General features: G+C 40.1%; 1 protein-coding gene across 9 annotated transcripts in view; it reads left to right on the forward strand.

The window, feature by feature from the left end:
• The window catches only part of SLC8A1 (solute carrier family 8 member A1), a 311840-nt gene that overhangs the window by 284575 nt on the left and 7953 nt on the right, over positions 1 to 19312 (forward strand). For all 9 annotated transcript variants that reach the window (XM_054567395.1, XM_054567404.1, XM_054567414.1 and 6 more), the window contains one exon: positions 956 to 1231. In XM_054567395.1, coding sequence (XP_054423370.1) covers positions 956 to 1231 — 276 coding nt within the window. The remainder of the gene's footprint in view (positions 1 to 955; positions 1232 to 19312) is intronic.

Consider the following 19312-nt stretch of genomic DNA (forward strand, 5'->3'; position numbering starts at 1 on the left):
AGGAAATGATTTTATTGGCTGTAGCTTAAGTGGTTGCCACATCCCATCCCCCACCCACTACTGCCCTGGTTCCTGATTCAGTGGGACTAGAAATGTGAATTTCTAACAAGTTCCCTGGTAATGCTGCTAAGAGGCCACACTTTGAGATAGAGCGATCTAGTGTGACAAGTGTTGGGGGCTGTGGAAGCTCTTGACGAGGAGTTTCCAGCTCTGGCTGGAGGGCAAGGGGGTTCAGAGAAGGTTTCACAAAGGAAAGAGGTTTTAAAGGATAAGCAGGGGAGCATAAGGAAGGGGGATTGGGGCATGCCAAGTACATTTAGTTCTAAAGGACAGAAGGAGAAAGTACATATGGTTTGTAGAAGAATGCAAATAATAATTCCACTTGGCTAGAATGAAGTTTGAGTTTGAAGTAGTTGCAGGAGATAAAGCTGGAGAAATAAGCAGGGCCCAGGGCCACGGCTGAGGGCCTTGTGTGAACACTGTCCTGTAGGCGATTATGGAACCATGACTGCCCAGAGCTGAAGTTGGAAAATAAAAATATGTTCTAAGAAAAGAATCCTGGTAGAAGAACTCTATCAGTTATCTTTCTTCAGATGAGGTTTCCTTCTGAGCCTGCCACAGGGCTTTCCAGACTTTTGGAAGAAATCCTTGTCATTGCCCTGAAGTGACAAATCTCACTGGAGGTGACAGGAGAATAGAGTGTGTTGATTACATATAATTAATAAACTAGGTGGTGAGGGTGTTAAGTTTTTGCCATTGACCTATGACACTGAGCTTGAAACAATAATTGTTTTATATTGATTGACTCTTGGAAAACCCTAAGCTTCACCCACGTCTAATGGCCTCCTGATCATTCCAAGGGCAGAGGGGACAGGCCTGGGAAGGAAGGAGAGGGAGAGCGGGAGACCCAATAGCACAGGTTGTGATGAAATGTGCTTCCTTCCTTTCTCTCTAGGGGAAGACGATGACGATGACGAGTGTGGGGAGGAGAAGCTGCCCTCCTGTTTCGATTATGTGATGCACTTTCTGACTGTGTTCTGGAAGGTCCTCTTTGCCTTCGTGCCCCCTACAGAATACTGGAATGGCTGGGCATGTTTCATTGTCTCCATCCTCATGATTGGCATACTGACAGCTTTCATTGGCGACCTGGCTTCCCACTTTGGCTGCACCATTGGCCTGAAAGATTCTGTGACTGCGGTGGTGTTCGTCGCACTTGGAACTTCAGTACCAGGTAGAGAATATATTCACATATGAGTCCCTACATGGGCGCTCTGCTGCCCTATGACCTTATCTTGTCTAACAGTTTCAAGAACTGTGATGGCACCAGGCCTCTGAAAGACAAGAGCCCAAAGATATGAATAATGTCCCTCCCGGGACATTGTCGTGGCATCTTTCAAGGTTAGAAAGCTGGTCAGTACCAACATGATGACAGGAAAGCGTCCCCAGAGCGACTGCATGGCCTGAGGGACAGAGCAGGTTGGTCTGATGGATAGATTGGTAGATGAGCTTCCCAATACAACCAGCACTTTCAAAACACAAAACCAAATTTCAGAACCATCTTCAAGAACAAAATTTCTTCCTTTTAGATTATTTCCATGAAACTCTGTATTCATTGGGTAACTAAGATAAATTCTTACTGAAGACCTGATATAATATTCTCTTGACCCAAGTATTAATGGGAGGAAATAAAAAGAAACAGACATTGATCAAGAAAGGGAAAAAGTAACCTCACAAAGCACACATCTCATGGACGTTCCTTCATGCATTCCTATAAGCTGAATTTTTCTCCTGGCCTACAACTTCAGCTCATTATGGTTTGCTCAGACTTCTGGGTAAGGCATCATCCTTCCAAACACAACATTGACAGCGGTAATTTTCAAATTTTGGTGGGCATCAAAAGTACCTGGGAGCTTCTTTAAAAAAAAAAAAAGCAAATGCCTGAGACCCACCACCAACCAGTGGAATTAGAAGATCTAGAGGAAGGGCCCAGAAATGTGTGTTTTGAGCTCATGGATGACTCTGGTGCACATCAGACCTTATTGTAACTGAAGTTCTGGGCCTATTCCCCAGCACTAGTTGACATCTTGACAGATGTACAGCCTTAACTTTGAGCAACCCGCATTTGAGGACAAGTGTCATAATCCTCAGCCTGGGGGAAAGGCAGAGCTTGAAAGGACAGACAGCCCAGCTGATGGTACCATTCAATGTTCCACATTTGCCACAGCCTTTACGTAAATGCTGTGATTTCTACTACCACCTGCCATAGTGGGCAACCTTGGCTTTTGGTTTTGAGTCTGAAAACAAGTACAATTTAAATCATGTCTGTTTCTTCACTGGAATCCTCTAGTTGTTTTCCACTCAGATACTTATCATCTCAGTGACTGAGTATAAGTTACTAAACTTCTCAGAGCCTCAGTTTCTTTATTTGTAAAATTGGGATAACCATACGTAACTTGCAGAATTGTGGGAAGGACTGGAGAAAACATCTATAAATTAGGCACCTAGTAAAGCATCTGGGCTATAGAGGGAATGTAATAGAACAGTAGCTTTTGATCACTTATTTTGAATAGGTTAGGGGGACCTAACTACTATAAATGTGGACACTTCATCCATGAGTAATCGGGGATAAAGTGCCAGGTTTGTACTGGTCGGCCATAGCCCCCGGCGCTTCCCGACTGATGGACCATTTGGGAGTCCTGACGGAGGCGCCTAGCATGGTTCCGGTGATGCAGGAGCCGGGGATTTAGGATGTACTCTGAGTCCTGCCTCAGTGAGCAGGGCTGTGCAAAGTCTCCCAGTTGACAGCTCATCCTCAGAGCAGAGCAGGCTCCCTCTGAACCTCAGCTCTGTTCTAGCAGTTCCACATTTGGTCTTCATTTTGAAATTTTTCCAAAAATGACCAATTTACCAAGTAGGAGGAAAAATGTAAAATATTCATGTTTTAAGGTGCTTTTTTTAAGTATATTTTATTGATTATGCTATTACAATTGTCCCATTTTTTCCTCCCCTTTATTCCCCTCTGCCCTGTCCTCCCCCACCAGCATTCCCCCCTCTTAGTTCACGTCCGTGAGGACATGGAGAAACTAAATTGCTTTGTTTAGAGAACCTATATATAGCTAGAGGAACTAAGCATCATGGTTATCCATTGCTGTCTGTGGCTGTTATAGGAAAATGTTTTGGGGTCCACTTTGCCTAAGGCTTAAATCGCTATATCAAATAGTGCCCACATTAGCCCACACTGTTGGCTGTGGATTTAACCCTTGAGGAGAATATGTTCAAATTATGATAATGAAGGCAAAATTAGGTTTCTCATCACAGCTATTCAAAGTCAGCAGTTGGTCCTAGCAAATGCATCTCTTGCTTTCAGAAGGATTTTAAAAATGTTTTCCCTCCATCAAATCCTTGTTCCAAAATAATGTGGTGTGGTTTTTAATTTCCCAACTCCTCATTTCAGTGCCTAAAAACTGGCTCCTTTTCCTAATACCAGTCTTGCAAAATGGTTCTCTGCATCTTTTGCATCAATGCTTTTGAGCAGTGTACAGTCACTGCTCAAAATTAAAAATATTTTTACACAGATTAAAAATATTTTTCTGTAACATAAAATGTGTATTACAGTGAACCTCAGTGTTCAGAGGACTCATTTGTTCTGCCACTTAACACCACCTCAGTTCCCAGGGAGAGGCATCAAGAGGGAAGAAAGCCTATTGGGAAGAATACAACAGAATCATTCATTGTCAAAATGGTTTCCCTACACTGTCATAAATTCTTCCCATTGGGATACAGATTTCTTTCCTCTGTTGTTGGGAGAGTTCCTGTAATTTGATACAACATTACCTGTGCAGCATGGTCCCCAAACAGTATATTCACAGGTAATCGCAAATAATCGTATCTATATCATCAGACTTTTATTTTCAGAAATCAGCTATGCAAATTGAACAAGATGCTGAATAAACATAATATTTCTGACTTTATTCCTCAGTGCTGATAATTCTGAGCAGTGCTTTATCTCTTGACTTAAAAAAAAAAAAAAAAAAAAAAAAAAAAGCTATGGTTCCTAAAGCCCCATTGCTACAGGCAGAAGGAGAATGAGGAAGCTCATCCTCTTCACTTAGAGCCTGCCATTAATTGGCATTGATCCCGGGCCCAGCTCTTTCTCCAGGCTGATGTCTTGACACTTTCCCTAAAGTAGCAGAGCTCCTGGCTAGTGTCTGATGTACTGCTGCCCCTTTCTAAGGGAGACTCTAAGATTCTTAGCTTAGGATGGCCTGAAGGGCATTGGAAACATGCCCTGCCTGAAGGTAGAATTAAATAGTCATTTGAAATGTTTTTACCATATTGCTCAAAATCCATGGGAAATAGTGCTTATGACTTTCTAGGTGAGACAGAGTTTCTTCCTCATACAACTGGTAGCAATTGTCCATTATCACCTTCTGGCAGAGAAAGGTTCCTGAGGGTCTTTCCTCCCCCTCAGCCTTGGGTTAGGTATGCACAGGAGAGCTTAAAGACCCATCAGGTTAGTAGCAGAAGGACCTGCTTTTCCTGAATCACCTTCTACAGAGCTATCAGTCTGAAGAGTTCTGGACGGTCTCTCTCCACCCCTGTGCACCTTCTGTATTCATAAACTCTTGAAAGTGTGGCAGCCTTATTGTTAAAAAAATTTTTTTCTGTAAAATGAAATGTGGATTGCAGTTGGGGTGAGCCACAGCCTGGCCACCAGGCCTCTTCTCAGCCCATGTTCACTCCGTAGGCCATCACATCAGTCTCTGTGGCTTACATGGCATCCATATGCTACTGATCACCAAATGTGTGTCCCCAGCCTCGACTTTCCCCAGAGCTTTAGGTTCCTATATCAACTGCCTGTTCTGTACTGGATGCCAGATGTGTAATTTGCAGCTCAAAATTACCATGTCCAAAATAGAACTGTTGTTCACTTCCACTGCCTAAGCGCCTGTCCTTCAACCAAACCATTTCATTCCAGATCTTGCCTTTCTCAGGAAAACAGCATCATCATCCACCCAGGTGTCCTTGGTTCCATGTCCTCATCCCTGCAGCCAGGCCATTTATACCTCCTGCAGATCGTTCCTCTAAAGTTTATCTTAATCGAACCCACTTACCTCTCTCTCTACGACTGCCTCTCTTGTCTAGACAGTAGTACACTCTCAGGCCCACCATAGGCTTCCATCTGTCTTCATGCTCCTGCTACACATGGTTTTAAGATACAAATCCAACCACAGTTCAAGAGCTGCCTATTTCACTTAGGATAAACTTTAAAAGCATTGCTCTGGCTTACAGAGACCTATGTGATTCGCCCTGCCTATCTTTCCATTGTGTTGTCCTCCCTGCCCACTGTCCTTGGCCCCACTGGACTTTTTACTGTCCTCCACACAGCATGGCCATGCCTTGCTCAGGGCTGTACTAGCTTGTTAAAATGCTCTTTCCTTCATTTATACAAGACTGGCTCTTTGTCTCAATTATGTCTCATCTTAAATGTACGTCTTCAAAGAGATGTTTCCTAACCCTGCAGTGTGAAGTGGTCAGCCAGTTCTGCTCTATTACATCACCCCATCTTCTGTATTTACTACTTTCTGAATTTTTTTAAATTTATTTTTGAATAGAGTATATAAATTTATTCAGATAAATATTATTGTCCAACTCTCCTTACTGAAATATAACCTTCATGGGAATAGAAACCTTGCCCTTTTTTCCTCTGTTATATCCCTGGCTGCTAGAATAATGCCTAGCTAACACAAAAGTAATGTAGCTGGGTGTGTACATGTGTGTGTATTGTGTATATAAAATGATTGAGCAAATAAGTCATTTACATTTACATTAGTATAAGTTGGTTCAGTCAGATTGATTTCTTCCTAGCACCTTCTGGAGACAGCTAAGAATTAAAGTTATGACTGAGGAGATGAACAGCAGATACTTCTATAGTGTGGCTTATTTTTGAGGGATAGAATATATTTGAGCAGGGTGTTGTAGTAAGACAAGGCCATGGTAACTTAAGAGCTCTAAGAAGCTCTGAACAGAAACATTTTTCCTCTTGCTTAATTTTAGCTATGGTGGGAACTTTTATTTTTTTCTCTACAGGGATTCCTGCATCCAAGACCCAGAAGTTGGGCCAGTGCTTTTAAGACTTTAGGCATACTCTGTGGAGTGAGAAATAGGCATTTTTCAATAGCTTGGCATGGCTTCATAACTCTTATATCATTGCTTCTGTGGAATAAGTTTCAAAATTCAAGAGAAAAAAAGTGTAAGAGGGAACATTTGGAACCCAGCCTTTTTTATACTGGAGACTACCTGTAATGGCACATTCTTTCAGCTTACAGTTATTTATTTGGGTAAAACTTAGGTATATGGAGTCCAGCTTCTATACCAGATTCCAAATATGGAGTTTACTTTTATTTCTTGCTCATTTTGGATTCAAAACCAAGTATGAATTCTTTCTTAATTGTACAGGAACCTTATAGATGCTGATGAGTTGGGAATATTTTTATTTACTCACTAAGCACTGCCTTGGTCGTTCTCCACATGTCTTGATTGAGCTTGTGTTGAAGCTTCTCTACTGTTCCCAGTATCTTCCCTTTACCAAATGTTTACTCCTGGGACCAGGGCAGCTTAAAAACTGAGTGTTCTAGCCTATCCTTTAGCTCTGGCATTGTTAGATTTTCTGTTGGTTTGGAGTGTTTTGAGTGTCCTTTGGATTCTGTCATGTAGGAATTATGCTACAGATTTTAAGGCATGAAGGGGAAAGTAATAGGTGATTTTAGGGGTTTCTCCCATGTTATAAATAGAAACTTTTTTGAAAATAAAACTTTGTTTTAGAGAAAGTGCATGTCACTTTTAAATTACATCACTTCTAGACTTCTAAATACCATAGGAAGGATTTTGTATATGACTAGTTATACTAGCTATTTACTTCATTCTCTTAGTATAGTGTTCATGAATGTGTACCAAGGGGGTCTAGTGATTAGAGCTTTAGAAATGAATTCAGAAAAGTGGACTTCTAACCATTATTCACTGTGTGGCTGGAATCACCTCATTGACTCTCCAAGCCTTGGTTTTCTGGTCTGTAAAACAGACATAACAACACATGGCAATTTAAATAGAGCCAGTAATAGGATTGGTAACATGGATCTCAGAGCATTTTGTCAACTGACAATACATATAAAATGCAGGAAATAATTATCTATTCTTGTTGACATTTTGAGAGTTGCTCTCAGTGTAACTAATGACAGTTATTTTCTGCCTTATCTATTAAGGTCTTTAGGTTATATCATTAAGTGATGTGAAGCTATTTTGCCTCCTCCCAACATTTACTTTTTTGTTCCTTAGATTCTTCCCCCCAAAATGAGACTTTTTGTTTGTCACTGTACTAGAAAATAAATCATTTGTTTTTGTGACAAAAATCATTAGCTATTGATGGTTTAAATTTTTCATCTTTTAATTTTCCAACTTCTAATTATTCTGAAACTAAGATGTTCTAGAGTATACTTAGGTAACAAGTTCATCACAATTTATTTACTCAGTTATTTAGGATCTCAGTGGATCCTAAAGCAACTCGAATGGTTGTGTGGGTTGTATACTGCAGCCTCAGCGATGCCCCTGGAGACATACAGAGTACCACACCCTGGATCTACAGAGCGGTGGCCCTGTGTAAAAGCCACTTTATAGCATATGTGAGATTGAGCACCAGAATCCTCAATTGCATGAGAAAATTAGGGCTCATAGAAAATGTATGTTATAAAGTGGCTGTGGTGCCAGTTCTCCCAAGAGATCATACAGGGCACGTGTATTTTCTTTCCAGAGACTCTACTAAGCCCTCAGCTGCTTTGCCACCAAGAAAGGTCAGGACCACTGGAGATGGGCCCTTTGATTTGTAGGCAGGCCAAGAGGTAAAGCCACCCAGGGACATGGTCCGAGGAGTGGCACTGGTAGCCTCATTACTCAGATGGCTTTCCAAGGGACCTTATCTTGACTTCACGCCAGTGAGGAACTGTCTGGAGGTAAACTGCTCCAGCACACTTTCCCATGAATACGTGATGTCACTAGCATTGAAGGAAGTCCACAAAAGCAAAACTTTAAAAGGACAGAGCAAAACAAAGAAAAGCTAGACACTAGACTTCACAAGATTTGCTCCATAAAGAGCACAAGAACTGCCCGTTATCCCAAATGAAGAAACACTAGGGAATAGACTTTATACAACAGGCCAAGAACATTTTGTAAAATCCTGGGAAAGGTCTATTCTGAAACTATTTGCATCCTTTATTTTTTCTGCTCAGGAGAAGAGTTTATATTCTTAAGGTTTTTTGTTTATTCTCTCAAAGGGCCTCATGGCAAGGGTAGCTGGCGTAGAGCACGAGGCTGGAGGAGAACCAGGATGATAGCAGTGCCAGTCTACCAGGAGGTGGGGGGACGCGGGGTACTCAGCACGTGTCATGAAACTGCACTGTCATAGGATAGGTGCCCGATTCCACACCAGCTACCTTCACTCAGTCCCACAAAAGTCACAGGGTAGGAGGAGGGGAGCTAAAACTATTTCATTCTAGTGTTTATCTGGGCCCTTTTACACATTCTAGGTCATCCAGAACAAGTAACTTGGCAGAAACATCATGTGTACAGGTGTGTGTGTGTGTGTGTGTGTGTGTGTGTGTGTGTGTGTGTGTTGTGTTTGAAGAGTTATTGTTATTTATGATGAGAATGAATGTAAATGTCCTCTTCTTTTTAGTCTCAAGTGTATTCTAAAGGGAGCAAGTATCAAGTGTAGCAAACGCTAATTAGGCCTTTTTGCTCTGTAGAGATTAACAAGAGTGGGCCTCTAACAAGTGACTTTTAAATGTTGAGATGATGACTTTCATTTCTCCCTTTTCACACTTGAAAATAAGGTAATGCAAATGAAAAATTTTCAAGGATCACTGTTTTGTTTCATTTCTTTAAAATTTAGGCCTCAGCCTGCATTTTTAACAACCTTACTGATATATAATTTACTTAACCATAAAATTCACCCATTTGAAGAATACAATTCAGTGACTTTATTTTTTTTAGTAAATTGACTATGTCGTGCCACCATTACCCTAATGTAGTGTTAGAACATTTCATCACCCCAATAAGATCCTGCTTGGCCACTAACAGGAAATCTCCACTTCTACCTCCACTCCCAGGTTGGCTCTAATGCACTGCCTGACTCTACAGATTTGTCTTTTCTCAATTTTTCACAAAGACCAATTTTAATATACAAATGTCATAGATTATCTACATGACTAGAGTAAGTGATTTGCTACATGTCTAGAGTAAGTGATTTGCACTTATTCTAATAATACATAGTAAGAATGTGCCATGGATTCTGTAAGGTTTTAAAATAATTTTTAATTTATTCATTATAAAATCTCTATAGACATTTGCAAACTACTTGTGTAAGTAAATTTGTATTGTGTAAGTATATTTGGTATTGTATTCATCGCTTTGTTCATATATGGATTTTTATACCTTTTAAAACAATCTCACTACCCTCCCCCCAGCAGTAACCTTGGCTCATATAATAGAAATTGCTGGAGGAAATATCATACAGCAGTACTTAGAATTAGCCCTGTGAATCTTGGGGTAACACCCTATGTTTAAGGATCTATAAATGCTAAATGTCATTGGCCCATTCAGTCAGTTGGTCATAACACAGTGCTAAGGAGGCCACTCTCATAAGTCCAGCTTCTTATTCTCATACATAAGCCCAGCATGTTGCCGTGAATCAATACAAATCTATGGAAACCATTAGGAACAGAATCGAGACCAAGACCTATTGAACAGAGGCCACATGCATGGTCTCCCTGCACAAAGAATGACACAGTCTTATTATGACAATACTGAATTCAAAAACAAAATATGGGCTACAAAAAAGTCTAACTTAATCGCCATGCCATGGACACCGCGTGAGCAAAAAAATGAATTTAAGACACATTAGTATTTTTAGAAGAGAAGGCAAATAAAACGCTAAGTCAATTTAAAAGGCAAATTTTACATGTAACTATAAAAAAATTTTAATGTCTGTTGGGGAGAATGCATATTATAGATATGAAATCACGCTGCTTGGCATTTATGCACAGCGCCAGCTGGAATGCCATCGTTATTCCTCAGTGCACAGGCTCACTTCCTGCCTTTGCCCAGGAATGAACATAAGCTGTATATTACTTGTTTATACCCTGCTTCATCCCAGAAAAGGATTTAAATGTATAACGTTCACAATCAGGAAATTGCATGTTGTATTTGTTTTCTCCACCCGCCCACCCCGAGCCCCCCATGCCCTCTGGAGCCCGAGGGGCTTTTGAGCATGGTCCTCCATAAACTGCAAGCTGCTATTAGCTTATCACTGTAAAGAAATCATGGCTTGAGACAACGAGCAGTACTTGCTGTAGTTCTGAACTAAAATGATCCCCCTCTGGGGTCTGCAAATGAACCCAGCAGAGGACTAATTGTACCGTTTCATTCCTGAGTTACAGTTGTAAAACAACAAATAACCATAAATGTGCAAAAAGGTCTTGGACGTGTCCTTCTCTGAAGGATTCTCTGTGCGGTGATGCTTTCAGTGGCTGAACTCTCGTGAACCAAAACCCCTAAACTAACCCCCTGTCAAACTAGAGGCCCTCAGCTCAGGCTCCTCAGAGGAGGTCAGCGCTCAAGATGAGGCCACATTAGCAGCGGTTCCAGGTGCTGCCACCCTTTTGTCCTCTGCTTCGTGGGTTTCACTTTGAGGGAGAGGCAGACCTGACATGAATGACTTCTGCTGGGTCAAGTATTTTTGTTCTGCGACAAAGGATTAGCCCTGTCTTGTACAACTTCTACACCCGAGTTGAGTATATAAGCAAATATTAGTGTCAAGTAATATTCAGAATAAAAAAACACTGTTCCAACAGACAATACCAACCTCTAACTAGAAGCCTGAACGCAGGCCCTGAGGCAACATGGCATTTTTGATCATCAAAGAGTCAACTGATCTTCCCTCTACACTAGTCAGGAGGCACTTAAAGGAGAGTAGCGTCATTGTTTGAAAGTTAAAACAAAGGAAACAGTATGATGCGGTGGTAAGGAATAGGCTTAAGAGCTGGTCTGCACTTGTTTTCATTCAGTCATTCGACAAACATTTTATGAGCACCTACCAGGTACTAGGCCCTGTTCTACATGGTGGGTGGAGCTGGAGGGGTAAACAAGATAGACATTTTATGTTTAACTCCATGACGTTCACACTCCAGAAAGAGGAGACAGATACTTAAAAATATCACAAAATTTCAGATAGCATCAAGGATGAACACTGTTGACTAAAACAGGATTATGGAATCATGGGATAGAGTGTGTATACTTAGAGGGGTATTTTAATAGAGTGGTGTGACTGCTTGTACCACTAATCTTTGGCAAATTACCTGAATCACTTAGACTTCTGGTTCTCCCAATGCTAACCTACCCAGGCAGTTCTAGTCTTAGAAACTAGAAAAGTATTACTTTTTCTGGCTCCTATTTCAAACAATAATGCCTTGAATGACAGCAGGTCCTTGAATAATATCTTTTTATTCAAAGTCATTTCATTATAATGCTGATTAGATGGCTCTGGAATTTAACTCTTCTTTATATCAATTACCCTATGGTAAAATCGGTTTCCTTATTTGTTGTTTTGTCCAAATCTCAAGAACCTATTGATGATGTTGAGAGGACTTAATGTATTTGGTGTTTTCCTTCTCTGGCAGCTGGGGTGCTTATGTGGCCCCCTCTGTTCTTACTCTCTAGTACCCACATGCCCTGGGTTTTCCTTCCCAACACTTGTTCTCTAAATACAAATTTTCTTACTTATGACTTCGGAATATTCAACAAATGATCCACATTAAAGCATCAGAACTAATGATGATTTCATTAAGTGCAGAGCACTTGCATTTAATACAAGAAGTGTTTCAACAATAACCACATTTGCATAGCTTCATTGTTTAAAAAGTGCATTTGAATAACTTATCTCTTTGGTATCCACAGCAGCCCTGGGAGTTAGTTAATCTCAGTATGTTGTCAGATTCGGAGCATGGGGTAACATCTGGCAAGAGCAGGATTTGATGAAGGATCCTGGAAAGGAGCCTGCAGCATAAGGACCTGGGCCTCAAGAATCACAGAATGTGCAGTGTAATCCCACCCCATGCAAATTCCATCTGACCCCTAGGAAGCTTCAGTTTCCTCCCCTGAAAAAATGGGGCTGATGGTACTGTTCTGCTCAAATGTCAGGAAGAACAAATAGTATAACCTCTATGGCAGTGCTCTGATAATCATAAAATTATTGTAAAAATAAGAAATACCTGTCAAAAGACTTATTAAGTATCTACTAAGAGCTGTGCTAGGTACCTGGGAGAGAAAATCAAGGATAAAACTTGACATTAGAGCTCAGCCTCATAGCACATTCTTAGCAGCTCGGATAGAGCCCTACACCTTATTTTCTGGTCTTGTATTACAAATTATACCTCCAGTAGGAGCTCAAGTACAATGATGAAAGACCTGGATATTGCAGCCTTTCCCAGATATCTCAAGGGCACAAATCTCTTAACAAGCTTGTAAAAAGTATCTGTCAGGACAAGTGAATATACAAACCAGTTGTGGGTTGAAGTCAATAAAGCATTCTGTTAGTAAATAAAATATAATGTTGCTGTAATACAAAATACAAACAAGAGAGGATTTCGGCTGTGCTCCGCAGTCTCTCCTTGCTTGACAGGAGTGGTGGGAGGGAAACTTAGACAAGTACACGTCTTGCCTCACAGTCAGTCCTGGGCAAACTTTTATAATTGACGAAGTGTGTTTTTCAGGAATTTTGTCCCACTTTATAGCCTGTCCCAGGCACCTTGCTGACTGTGGACTCTGGGCCAGCCCGTTATGTCCAAGGAATGTCCTCTTCGTTTCTCACCCTTTTGAAACATTCTTGCTCTGTATTTAGTATATATGATGTCTTCCACTAAGGATCCAACCACCATAGACATGACTAAGGAAAAGACCAGAAAAGGCTAAAACTCCGTCTCTTCCCAGATAAACCCTGTCATTTACATAAGACTACTTTTTAATGTATATTTAGTAACCATTTAATAACATAAGTCATAAATAATACAGTCTCTCTTTAAATAAGAGAATAACGTTCTCTTTGTAAATAAAATTCTCTTTGTAATAAGCAAAGAGTAAAAAAGAAATCATGCAAACCCACTATCCATTTGCATTCTTCTATCTTCCAAATTTTAAAATCCTGGAAAGTTTAAATAAATTGTACAAAAATGTGTTTACAATGACATATAAAACACATCCACTTTTTAATGGATTCAAACTAGGCAAGAGCAGGATTTGATGAAGGATTTGCTTTTTCACTTAGCAGTTGTGAAAATTTTGTTTTGTTAGAACAAATAAATTTTCATCATAATTTTACCCATTGCACAATGTTATATGAAGTTGTAATTTATTTTACAAAAAATGATGGACAGTTTTTTTCTAATTGTTCTCTAACATAAAAACTCTGCGCTTACCATTGCCATATGTAAACTTTCACACTGGTACAACTACTCCTGAATCTTTGGAAATAGAATTGCTGGACCACAGATTGTGTGGACTTTTAAGACTTTTGATAGACACATAATGCCTTGTTTGTACCATATGATTAATCCATAGGAATGACTAAATGGGGGAAATTCTGCACCAAGGCAATGCAAGATAGAAGCAGAAATGGGAGAATTATCATAACTTTCCAGAACCTCAAGTCTCACCTGTCCTCAGGTGTTTCCTGCTGCCTCTAATGCTTGAAGTTGTATGCAGTGATATTTTCTGCTCAAGTTGCCTCTATTTGTCCACTTTTAATAGTATTCATGTTTTCCTGAACTTATAATGCACAAAGCAATCCCTTCAGAAAGAGAATGTCTGTGTGGAATAAACAACAGGGTAAATGTGCACAGGACAAAAGCACATGTTGGGTGTCTTCAGTGTATCATCTGGATCCGTAGTCTTAGCATGACGTCATTGGAGATCTCTGTGGCTCATTAAGGCTACCTGGAGATGAGAGTGGGAGGCTTCTGTTTTAATTTTTCTCCAGGTGCTTCAGATCCTTCTTGCTATCTCTAGCTCTCATGTGGCTTGGGGCAATTCTAATGCAGGACTTGAGAAAAGGAGGATGAGGTTTTGAGAAAATTCAGGTAGCATATGGATGTTCCCTAAATAGAACAAAGCATAGAAGAAAAAACAGGGCTTGAAATATAAGGGGGATAAAGAGGTTGGGGGAGGGGTGGATAGATTATTAGGAAGGAAGGAGAAGTGAGCTGGAGGACACTGCAGTGCACGGCAGCCCTGGACTGTTTCTGAGGGAAGAAGGGAATTTCAGTTGTATCGAATAACAAACCAACTTGCTTAGGAAAAGATAATTAACTCAGTTGTTTAAGCCCCACATCTGCCCTTCCTTTTTACCTTTGCAAAATTAGCTATGTGCTGCTTGACTAAGTCTTACCAATTATTTTATCCTCATGGACTTGGTATTATTAAAATAAAGGTTGATTTTAGAAGTAGTAAAATTATAGCTCAAAATTTAAAATACAAAGAACTTGATGTTATTTTCAAATTAGGTTCAGTCAGGCCTATTTTTATGTACTACAAAGACTGTAAATGCAATGCCAGGAGAAACAAGGAACTAAGGAATCAAAAATTTTTATCAGTCAATGATCTCAAGTACTGTTCTGAAAGAATGAGAGGGCTTCCATGAAAATAGCCCTTTCTTCATGTTTCTGATCCATGCAAATAAAATATTTTGCTAAAGGAGTCAGGCTGATGTTTCTATATAGAACAATTTATTCTCTTTTCAAGTAATCAGCTGTTTTAACATTGTATAGTTACAATCAGTTGAATATGATGAAGTTTCTAGGTACTTTCTTGGAACCCTGTGTCCATGTTCAGATTTAAGATGTGTTAGGTATCTAGTCCTTGTCAACACCCCTTATGTACACGGTCTTGAGCATAAGGTTGCAGTCAGCACCCCACGGACTTGCAGTTCACAGCATGATCTCCAGCTAAGGTCCCCCTCCTTTGGTCTGAATCCTAGTTTCACTTAATACTGGCCGTATAACTTGGGGAACATTTCTTGTACAGTAGTTCCTCTTATCTTGTTTTGTTCTCCATGGTTTCAGTTATCCATGTGATATCCATGGTCAATCACAGTCCAAAATATTAAATGGAACATTCCAGAAATAAACAATTTTTAAGTTTTAAATTGCACGCCATTCTGAGTAGCATGATGAAATCTCATGCCATCTCGCTCCATTTCACCCAGGATATGAATCATCCCTTTGTTCCGCGTCTCCACACAACCTGCTCCCCACCCGTCAGTCACTTAGCAGCCACCTAGATCATCAGATTGACTGTCCTGGTATCACGGTGTTTGTGTTCAAGTGACCCCTACTTTACTTCATAATGGCTCCGAAGCCATTTGCAGAACTTTTATCACAGTGTATTGTTGTAATTGTTCTATTTTATTATTAGTTACTGTTGTTAATCTCCTACTGTGCCTATTTATAAGTTAAACTTTATCATACATACGTATGTAAAGGAAAAATACAGTACATATAGGGTTTGGTACTATTCGCAATTTTAGGCATCCACTGGGGGTCTTGGAAGTATCCCATGCATATAAGAGGGGCTACTGTACTCTGGAATTCAGTTTTCTCATCTATGTAGTGGGGATAATAATAGTACCTACCTCATACAGTTGTTCTGTGAATTTAATGAAAATCCATATATAGTAAGCCTCAGAAATGTTAACTATTGTTTTTGTCCGTATCACCACCATCATTTCTGGATATCAGGCACAAACACATTCTCCCATAATCCTGCAAAAGATGCATTAACCCCCAACCACCTAGCTGAAGAAAGCCATAATGAAAGACTTTAATATTATGAACATTTTCTTTGTCATCAGAACAAAGAATTCTGACATATAATAGGTAATAGTCATGGTGCACCTACTAATTCTCTTCAGACACCATGCTAAGCCTTTTTGCATTACTTGCTTTAGTCATCTTTAAAGCCTTACAAATGAGGACATTTATTTTCCCTATTTTACAGATGAGATATCAAAGGCTGAGGAAGGTTATTTATCCTGAGGTCACACAGCCTCTACGTGGAAAATGGGAGGCCAGAATCAGGTTCTACTCCATCGCTTAGTCTCCTTGTTACCATAACTAGGTACTTTATGCAGGCCACAGTAATGAGGACTGGCATTCTTCAGTAACAATAGTGGTTACCCACAGAGTAACAGACTCAGGTGACCAAATTCACCTCTTACAGTGGCCCCAGCTTACTAAATATCTCTATGCCAAGCAGAACCATTAATTCACGTGAACCAACTAGGAACTGCCAAAGGCCGTGGATCACCCAGCTGCCTGTTCATCAGGCTGACCAGAGTCAGGAGGCTATGCTCAAGTCAGTCAGTTGGCCCTGTACTCCTTGCTCAGTCAGGTACACGTTGGAACTTCCATCACTATAATTTGCATAAGCCTTTCAGGAGATGGGGTAGGGATGTAAACAAGCAAGCTTCCTACAGTGAAGGAATCCAACCTGCCAGAGCATACGAAGTCTGGTCCACACCAGGGTCACAGGAATCCAGGTCTCGAGAGACACCCAGGTCAGAACACTGCTTCACACCCAGCCAGTTAGGGTTCTCTTTGGACCGAGACTGGGCGGGGGAGTAGGTTGAATAGAAACTGAATAGGAACTGAACAGAATGAGTTCCGTCTCAGAAAAACTTAGAGTCCTTTCAAAGGCTCAAAATGTTTTTGTTGACATAAAAGAATTAGAACCAAGGATTTTAGAAAATTTTAATAAACCCCGTAAAGCTTGGGGTTTGATCAAGGAAAGGAGAACTTGGATCCTCTCAGTGCATCTGTGAATATTGTACCAAAAAATAATCCCATTCTGGGTGTGTTTAAGAGAGGGGTATTATGATTTTTTTTAAAGGAAATATCAATTTGGAAGGCAGGTCAAATAGCACTGTTGGTTCTCATTCTCTTCTCTGCCTTTTTCTCGCTGGAAAAAAAAAATAATCCCTATTATTTTTCTCTTTTAATTAAAAAATCTTTTTCTTTGAATTTAAAATATATCAGAATATCAGATTCATAATAGAAAAACTAATTGCCAGAGGAAACTCTGCAAAGTACAAACATTCAAGTTATAGCAAAATAAAAAATAATTTGTGTTTTGATAACAAGAATGGTGTTTTGTTGATCTATGAGTCAGAGCTATTCCATACCAGAGAGGTGCCATTGTCCTTATACCAATAATGAGATGAGGGCTGTGAGTGATTAGTTAGTGGGTCTCAGTCTGGTTGTGGAGCTTGAAAAAATACCAGTGCTCAGGCCCACCCCAGATCAATGAAGCAGAAACTTGGGGTAAGGCTAGCAAGTTGGTACTTTTCAAAAACTGCCCTGGTGATTCTGATTTGCAACTCCGGACAAAAATGAGTAGAAGTGGGTGTTCGGATCTGCCAACGTGAGTCCTTTGAGCTTTTTACTTACCTCTCTTTTCTTCTTTTCTAAAAATAAGTCATGTCACTGTCTCCATTACTCTTTCATTCTCTTCTGGGACAATTTTTATGGGCAGGAATTTTAAGTGTTTTTCCATTTTTCAGTTTTTTACAACCCCTCTCCTAACTTGTCATTAATCAATCAAACATGCACAATTCCATGATCTCTTAAACTTCACTTGGAAGCCAAACAAAGACTCTTGTTCATAAACCAGTGAAGTGGGTGTGTGCCTGAGAGTGAGAGGGTGTGGTTTTTGTCTGTACTTGTGTAAACAAAGTTCGTGACTATAGACAACACCTCATTGAGGTCCTCAGTGACAGCAGGAGAATTAGTACATAAACAGATAATATCTCCATTTCAATTCTAAAAAAGCAAGACAAGCAGTGCACAGAAGAGAGGAAAGAATAGAGGAAGACATGCATTGTTTAAGCAAAGACTCCTTCCAGCCTTACAGCCATTTGTAAGATTAGGACCTTAAACCAAAAGATCTCATGTCTTTTTGTGACTTGGGTTACATGGAATTTTCAAAATAAAGAACCTCTTTCATTTTTAAGAATAATTTTATGCTCTATTACATTTTAAATGCAGAGGACCATAAAGTTAATACATCTCTAAAGGGTGTTATAACTCTGCAAAAGTTTAGAATCATTGCATCAAGTCAGAATTCCTTACCACTTATTGGTTCTCTTGGGATCTGGTTCTGTTGTAGAATAAAAGTAGCCGATAACATTGAGCACTCGTAAGCGGCAGGCCTTATTCTGAGTGCTGTTCATGTCCACTCATTTCCTTCCAAACCCTATAAAGTATCAGGTAAGCTTCTTACGTGGCAAGTGGAAGAGCCAGAATTCAACTAATTTAACTTTCCTCCTCCCTTGGCCTTTCATAGAACATATGCTGGCACAGAGTTTTTAAAAACTAAGCATAGCTTAACTCGAGAAGGGGAGGACTTAGGCGGTTCCAGCCCCTCCACCAAGCCCACCCAAGTTGTTTCATGAGCAAATGACCGCTGTATCTGAGGGCATCACAGCCTGTGAAAGAAATCAGGTTCTCCTTATCTCTCCCCAGTTAGCGACTTCCCTAAAACTCAAAGATCTATTCCTCCCAGCAAGTCCCCCAGAGGGTGGGCACTTGGAGCAATAGCCTCTATTTCCAAGATATAGCTTTGGTTCTCAAAACTTAGTGTAAAAAAAAAGAATAACCTAAGACGCTTTCCTATGTTCTTTCCCTCAGAGAGTCTGATTAAGTGGGTTGAGGGTGGAGCCCCAAATCACCATTTTTTAACCAGACTCTCTCAGTATTTCCAAGGTCAGTGGTATGCAAACTTGATTGACATTACACCCAGTATTTGAAACACAATCATCACTGCTATCGTAATTACATGGCTTCACTCGTATAAATGGATGGCTGGCCAATATGATTTGAGTAAATAATTTTGCCAACACTTCTTACCTGTTTTTAAAAGGTAAATGACTCTGTGCTGTGCGGTGTAATTTCATAAATATTGCCACAGTTTGATCAATGGCAATATCTTCAGGTCTAGAGATCTTTCTTCCTAGGATCTTTGAATATTTCATTTAGGTCAGTTAGTCTTTAAAAGGAGAAGATATTTTGTTATCACTAGTCAGTTCTAACGAAGCAAAGTGCTCGTGTACAAACTCCTACAAAAAAGAAAAATCACACTGAAATCATAGTTTGAATTGAGTCTCTTGCATTCTGTGCAGCACCCAAACTGTGAAGTTATGGGAAGTCTTAGAGAT

This window comes from Pteronotus mesoamericanus, unplaced genomic scaffold, assembly GCF_021234165.1.
Source record: "Pteronotus mesoamericanus isolate MK-2021 breed Mesoamerican mustached bat unplaced genomic scaffold, CSHL_Meso_final contig_101, whole genome shotgun sequence".
NCBI lineage: Eukaryota > Metazoa > Chordata > Mammalia > Chiroptera > Mormoopidae > Pteronotus > Pteronotus mesoamericanus.